At 41.2% G+C, this 8075-nt stretch overlaps 1 protein-coding gene across 1 annotated transcript in view; it reads left to right on the forward strand.

Annotated features, from left to right (window-relative positions):
- Positions 1–6: 6 nt before the first annotated feature.
- The window catches only part of LOC104983979 (gamma-secretase subunit APH-1B-like), a gene marked incomplete at its 3' end in the record, with an annotated part of 9283 nt that continues 1214 nt past the window's right edge, over positions 7–8075 (forward strand). Inside the window, exons 1-2 of the mRNA XM_010833552.1 lie at positions 7–126; positions 2286–2456. Coding sequence (XP_010831854.1) covers positions 14–126; positions 2286–2456 — 284 coding nt within the window. The remainder of the gene's footprint in view (positions 127–2285; positions 2457–8075) is intronic.

The following is an 8075-nucleotide window of genomic DNA, read 5'->3' on the forward strand; positions in this document are numbered from 1 at the left end:
TTCTGCGGTCGCCATGACGGCGGCCGTGTTCTTCGGCTGCGCCTTCATTGCCTTCGGGCCTGCGCTTGCCCTCTACATCTTCACCATCGTCACCGAGCCGTTACGCATCATCTTTCTCATCATTGGGTAAGGCGGTTGCGCCGGGAAACCCGGACCCGCGGCTCCCCTCCCCCGCTGGGGGTACCCGCGATCCCTGGCGCCCCACCAAACTTCTTGATCACTTTGGGCTTTAGAGCGGAGAATGGTTGGAAGAGGGAGAGCTGAGACCCCTTTCCCTGGGACTTCTTGCCCTCCTCCGAGGGTCGGCGACCTCAGAGAGCGAGCTCACATCGTAAAGGAGCTAACACCGTGGGTCTCAGAAAACTCTGACGCTTGGTTCGGTAGTCTGCCTAGGGTCCCTGGGTGGGCGTTCGTCATACATTAAAACTGTGTAAAGAATTGTGGATAACTTCAAATATGCATCTTTGATTTATTTTGGAGAGAGAGCGCCTCAGATTCAAACAGGCGTCTGTAATCCCAAGCTAGTTAAGAGCCCTTAAGCACCTGGGGATCAGGTGCTTTAAAACACACTCCTGCCCAGCCCCTACCCGTGATCAACTGAATAGGAATGTATAGGGGGTGGGATTCAGAACACGCAATTTATTTTAAAAGACCCAGGTGATCCAGGTATGCGGCCAAGGGGTAGAAGCCTGTGAAAACTCCGCGGCACCTGTAGTACATCTCTTTGCAGGAGCTTGGTCAATACCGAACTCCTGTGGCGAATGTGATCATAATGCCAGTTTTCACCTATCTGGCAGCTCTTACTGGACCTTCCCCATGACCCTCTGTGCTGTTGAGTCTCAACTGGCATCAGGAGAAACGGCCAGGCCAGGCCAGTGAGTCCCACCTTTTCTGAACTTCTTCACCTCTCTCACTGTATTGAAAGTGCTGCATCACAAGAGTCATTTAAAAACCAATATAGAGGGACTTCACTGGTGGTCCAGTGGTTAAGAATCTGCCCTTCAGTTCAGGGGACTCTGGTTCGATCCTGGTTGGAGAACCAACATGGGACATGCCTGCCTTGGGGTAACCACGCCTGCTGGCCACAACTAAGATCCTATGCGGCCAGGTAAAACAAAACAAAATACAATAGAGATTTGGGCAGAAGGTCTGTAAAGCTTGTTATAATCATTAAACTCCACAGGAATGTTGTAAAAACCAGACGTGGGAAACTGATCTAGATCAGAGCACAGGCTTTCAACATCTGGATTTTAAACAACTGTTCTGTTAATAGAGACATAGACATTTTCCTGGAAAAAATATTTACACATCAGTGGACAAAGCTTTAGTTAGGAAGCTTAATTAGCAAATAACAAAGTTTCCAGCCAGACAGTCCTTGGCAAATAGTCTTCAGATGTACTTACAAAAAGAAGGGTCAGTGAAAAACGTGATTTTTTTACGAAAAATTTCAAATTCCTCTTGGACTGCATGTTTGTTTCACCAGGGAAACCGCACATTAATTAAGAACAGTTGAACGTTTTCTGTCAGGAAATCTCTTTATTCTCAAGCAGGGTTTTATTTTTATTTATTTTATTTATAATTCTTTCAGCTGTAAGCAGTATATCTTGGCTCTATACATTTTATTTATTTTTAACTTTTTACTTTGTTTTGAGCTGTAGCCAGTTAACAATGTTGTGATAGATTAAGGTGAAGAGCAAAGGACTCAGCCATATGGATACACGTATCCATTCTCCCCCAAACCACACTGCTATATTTAAAATGAATAACCAGAACCTACTGTGTTTGGAGAAGGCGATGGCACCCCACTCCAGTACTCTTGCCTGGAAAATCCCATGGATGGAGGAGCCTGGTGGGTTGCAGTCCATGGGGTCTCGAAAAGCCGGACACGACTGAGCGACTTCACTTTCATGCATTGGAAGAGGAAATGACAACCCACTCCAATGTTCTTGCCTGGAGAATCCCAGGGACGGGGGAGCCTGGTAGGCTGCCGTCTGTGGGGTCACACAGAGTCGGACACGACTGAAGCGACTTAGCAGCAGCAGCAGCAACTGTATATAGCACATGGAATCGTGCACAGTGTTATGTGGCAGCCTGTACATTTTATTATTATTATTGCCATGTGATATGTGGGACTTTATTCCCCAACCAAGAATCTAACCTGCTCTCCCTGCATTGGAAGCTCAGAGTCCTAACCACTGGATGACCAAGGAAGTCCCTTTTTTCTTTCCTGCTTTTAAATCATTTTTGATCCTGTTCACATAACTTTTTTCCCCTCCAATTTTCAGAGCTTTCTTCTGGTTGGTGTCTCTGCTGTTTTCTTCCCTCATTTGGTTCACGACAGCAACCCTTATTGGTAACAAAGATGAACCAAGAGAGAAATATCTGCTGATTTTTGGAGTGTTAATCTCAGTCCTTATCCAAGAAATGTTCCGGTTTGCATATTATAAACTTTTAAAGTAAGTGTTTGGTTTACCTTTTTCCCCAGTGTTTTTTGAATTATTATTTAGTAATTTGAAACATTAGTATGTTGTTGTATTTGAAGGTCCGTGTCTTCCTACATAGTTCCAAGCCAGGGGATGGTACACTTCCAGCCTGAAAATATTGAGTATTTTGAGTTGTGGGCCCTCATTCCTTCCTTCACTCATTCAAAAAATATGTCTTGAGAGTTTGCTTAATGCCATGCACTACTCTGGGTACTGGGGTTACAGCATGATTAAAAGACAGTCTCATGGTGGTGGTACCTTATAGTGGAAAGAGACAACAAATGAATAAATAAGAAAATATATCATATATTACAAGATAAGTGCCATAGAGAAAAATAAGGTAGAGCAAGTCATTGAAATAATAAGTACAAAAACTGTTCCAAATCAGAATTTATATGTGCTTCTCTTTGACATCACCTAAAATAGGTAATTCTTATGGCAGTTATGCTTGCCATAATTTTGACTGTATTGGGGAAACAGGTGTTCATTTTGTGATAATGTCATATGATTTCATGTCTGTAATAGAAAAATACATTTAAAAAAAAAAGTGGGCGTGAGTTCCCTTCCTAGGCCAAGAAGCAGGTCATCTGTAGGATCCATGAGGAGCTCACGTGAAACCACTGTTTGAAAGCAGAGCTTGAACTTGGAGCAGTAGTTTCCTTCCGGCAGTCATGAGTTTGGCTTTGATTACGTAGTAATGCTTAGTTAGTAGGCTGATAAATGTGCTGTTTTTTCATTTCTGCAAATGAGTTCATTAAAGCACTTTATGACTTTCAAGGGTGCAACCAAGACAGAAAGGACCTCAATAGCATCTCTTGTAATAGGCTTCTGATCCTTTGTTCCTGCCAAAATGCCAAGGCTTCTGTATTTTTTACTTGATGCTTTTAATAACAGATACTGAAATTTTAATAATCAAGCAATTTAAACCACGAGTAGAAAACCAGGAAGCCATTGCTTAGAAGCAAAAGTAGTATCTTAGAAAAGGTTTAAAAATGAAAGTTCCATTAGTTCCTGGAAATATTAAAGAGCAACAGATAAAAAAGATAACATTTCAGGTTCCATGGGAATTACAGTATCCTTAAGAGATGGACATTCAGCTATGGTTGAATATTTCTGGCATGCAGCAGTTAACTGCCATTCCAAAATTTAATTTTTACTGTAGAATATGTTAAGGTAATAAAAATCTCCCCTCTGTCTCACCTCTACCATGCACAGGCAAAAGCAGTCTCTCGCATGGTTGTCATCTTATCTCTTTCAAGACTGCATTCCTCATTTTCTCACCGGCCCTTAGAAGACACGGATGTGACTTCCAAATCTTTTCCTGTCTCTGTTCTATTATGTCAGTGGACACACCCCTTTCTGGCAGTGCCCGGGGTTTACCTGTGCCCAGGACCCAGCACAGTGCCCCGCTGTGGTCAGAGTGGTTCAGAAAGCAGGGCCCTTCCCACCGTTGACAGGGCACTTTTCTCTTAAGCCAGCTTCTGATTGTACTGGACTTTCTTACTCTAACGTCATCGTCATTGGCTCACATTGGTTTTGCGTTTTCTGATTTCAGTAGATTTTCATAGATAGGTCCTGGCTTTAGTAATAACCCTTTAGGTCTTGAGATTCTACAACCTCAGTTACCTGAATTGGCTGAGTATCTGCTGTTCTTTACTGTTGTGTTTCTTCATGATTTCCTCCTGAAATGCAAAGCTTTATTGGCTCTAACCCAAGGTTCCAGTGGCAACCCGCTCTAGTACTCTTGCCTGGAAAATCCCATGGACAGAGGAGCCTGGTAGGCTGCAGTCCATGGGGTCACTAAGAGTTGGACACGACTGAGCGACTTCACTTTCACTTTTCACTTTCATGCATTGAAGAAGGAAATGGCAACCCATTCCAGTGTTCTTGCTTGGAGAATCCCAGGGACGGGGGAGCATGGTGGGCTGCCGTCTATGCCGCACAGAGTCAGACACGACTGAAGTGACTTAGCAGCAGCAGCAGCAACCCAAGGTTCCAAAAGACAACAAGCCCAACATGAGTTGCCTTTTTGTGGGGAGTGGGGGCGGGGAATGGCGGCTATTGCTGTGCTGCTTGTGGGATCTTAGTTCCCTGACCAAGGATTGAACCTGCATCCTGGCAATGACAGTGCGGAGTCCTAACCACTGGATTGCGAGGGAATTCCCCATGGGTTGCCCTTTTTAATGAGGGCACTGAGGGCATAGGACCACATGCGGAAGGAAGTATTGCTGTCAGTCTGCAGGCTCTCAGGCCAGGAAATTCAGAGAAACCTCCTTGGCCTTCTGGGGAAACCATATTTGGTCCTCCAAAAGGACCTTTGGAGATTTGCAGATAAATAATAGGACAAATATGTATTAACAGGTGCCTTTGTTTGCCTTTACAAAATGGATCTGCAACAAACCTTTGGAATATGATAAGTATTTTCCTAGCACATTTTTAAAATGTTGGATGTTATGTAGTTACATGTTAAAACAAGTTTGAAAATTATGTACTTTACTCATGACTAACATTTATATAGATACATTTAAGTTGCTCTCTTAGGCTTCACCAAATTAAATATAGGAACTTCAGTTTAATCAATATTTTAACTATCTCCACTGCCAAGGTAGGTTTTGAAATTTTAAGTTTAAAGTACTGCCTCAATAATATTTTTGCTACCTGAATTTGGTGCCAAGATTAAAGTGTGGAGAGCTTGCACCAGTTTTATATATATATATATATATATATAGAATTGAATCAAAGTATTTATTGTTGTTTAGTCACTTCAGTGGTGTCCAGCTCTTTTGTAGCCCCATGGACTGTAGACTTCAAGGCTTCTCTGTCCATGGAATTCTCAAGGCAAGAATACTGGAGTGCGTTGCCATTTCCTTCTCCAGGGTATCAACCCGGGTATCAAACTTGCATCTCCTGCATTGGCAGGCAGACTCTTTACCACTGTGAGCCACTAGGGAAGGCCACTTATCATTGTAGTTCAATATGAATTTATTTCATGACTCAGGCCTTAGGAACAGTGCTTCATCTTGAATGAATGAATCGTAACTTTCAGCCTAGTAAAGCATTGCACTGTGAGAAATTGACACGTGGCCACAAATGATAGTTTTTTCTAGCTTAATTAGAAGGAAAAAAAAAAAATCCAAGTTATGGTCCTGCGTATTGCCTAAAATATACACTAGAATGTTTTTGGCTTGGAGTGAAGCTTTTGTAGTTTCAGTTGTCTGATAATGCTGATCCCATAAAGATTTGGTAATTTAAAAATCATTTATAGAAGAAGTGATAAGATAATCATTGCTACAACCTTTTAAAAGGCATAAGTCTATTTTAAAAAATTTCTAAAATAGTGCATTTACATGCATATTCTGTGGTACTTTCCCTCTCTTACACACACATGTAGAGTGAATCAGAGCAAACAAGAAAGCTGGTATGATTTATCATATGTTTTTCAGTTTATATTTCAAAAAATTGAGCTTTTTCTTTTTTTGTTCTTAGAAACAATAATAAATGCAAACAGAATTTTTCCATTTCAGTAAAATGGTGAAATGAAAATCACTGTCCCTCATGTCATCAGTTGTGTGTTGTTCCATCAGGAACTTGGAAGCAGATGACGGTGCCTTTTACTTTTTCATTTCCTGGTATTGGCGCTGAGAACTGTTGGTGCACTAGACCTTTCCTTCCTCATAGGAGGAGGACATTTACAAAAGTTTTCAGTTTACAGCCTTAATATATTTGTGATAGCAGTACTTTGTTATACTAAATATCAAAAATCTTTTATTCATTACTGAGCAATTTATATAAAACAGAAATCTTCCAAAATTTACTGATTCTATTATACCATTATATCTGTTTGTTGATGGAGATTATTGCTCTTATGTAGGTCTGTAAGCATTCATTAGCCTTTCAAAACACTCCTGTGATAGGTGAGTTTATATAGGCTACTTGGGCATTTCAGGTGGTTACTGTTCCAGAGAAAGATGGTCACAGTATGGCAAATGAAATGGCAAATTTTTCATTTCCTTGTTTTTTTTTTGGTCTTGTGTGGCATGTGGGATCTTGGTTCCCTGACCAGAGATCAAACCTGTGCCCCCTGTAATACAAGTGTTGGGCCTTACTTAACCACTGGACCACCAGGGAAATCCCAAAGACATTTTTCTTTATGCTTATTACTATTTTGATTGAATTCTGTGTTGCCTTATTTAATGCATTAAATAATATATATATGGCAAATATATATAAATATATATTTTATGTGATGAGATAGGCTCACTGCAGTGAATATGCATACCTTGAAATTTAATTAACACAATAACCCAGAATATAAGTTCTGTGTTCTGGCTAATTTTCTACTCTTAGAGTTAACCTCACTCACTCTTGTTTCAGCACTTGTTGAAAAGTCATTCTAAAATGTTTGGTTCCTTGGTTGCTTTACAAAATGTATTTTATGGTAAATATAATTTAAATATCCTTTGAGTCAGGAATATTGTTGCAGACTTTCTAACCAACAAAGGATAGTAATAGTGACGAGAGTGGAACTGACCTGGCCACAGTCCTGACACATTTGTGGCGGAGTGGGGGGCAGGACTCATGTAAGTTTGCAGGTTGTCCACAACAGAAGCCTGGATACAATCACTCTGAAGATCATTTCTTACTGAGCAGTGGTTCTTTCAGGTGTTCACTTATCTTCTTTTCTGAAGGTAGCATTTTATTCTCCCCTGAAGCTTGATTGGGGATATGAAAGAACTGTTTTAGAATCAGAAGACCATGTGATTAGGTATCCATATGAGAGTTCAGACCATCAGTGTGAACAGGATTTAAAAGTTAAGGAGAGGGACTTCCTTAACTCTTCCTTAAGGAGAGGTAGTCTAGTGGTTAAGACCTGGCTTCCAGTGTGGGCGGCAGGTTCGATCCCTGGTCAGGGATTTAAGATCCCACATGAAAGATCCCCATAAGAACAACAAACAAACCTAAGACTAGAGAGAGATGGGGTGAATGACTATCAATCATTGGTAAAGATGGCTTTTTTGAGCAATTGTTGCCTGAACTAGACTTTGAGGAATGAGTACCATTCAGGTTCTACGGAGTGGAAGGTAGAAGGGAGGGTGGCACAATAAGTCTAACCCAGGCAGAAATGCAGCAAAGTACTAAGAAAGTGGAATTAAAGATACAGTACTTTGGGGAGAGGAACAGTTCAGAGTGGTAGATGCCATGGCATGTTGAATTAAGTACTTCCTAACACAGACTGGTTCCAAATAGGAAAAGGAGTACTTCAAGGCTGTATACTGTCGACCCTGCTTATTTAACTTCTATGCAGAGTACATCATGAGAAACGCTGGGCTGGATGAAGCACAAGCTGGAATCAAGATTGCTGGGAGAAATATCAATAATCTCAGATATGCAGATGACACCACCCTTATGGCAGAAAGCAAAGAAGAACTAAAGAGCCTCTTGATGAAAGAGAAAGAGGAGAGAGAAAAAGTTGGCTTAAAGCTCAACATTCAGAAAACGAAGATCATGGCATCCGGTCCCATCACTTCATGGCAAATAGGTGGGGAAACAGTGGCTGACTTTATTTTTCTGGGCTCCAAAATCACTGCAGAT

Source organism: Bison bison, unplaced genomic scaffold (assembly GCF_000754665.1).
Source record: "Bison bison bison isolate TAMUID 2011002044 unplaced genomic scaffold, Bison_UMD1.0 scf7180017845312, whole genome shotgun sequence".
In the NCBI taxonomy this organism is placed as follows: Eukaryota; Metazoa; Chordata; class Mammalia; order Artiodactyla; family Bovidae; genus Bison; species Bison bison.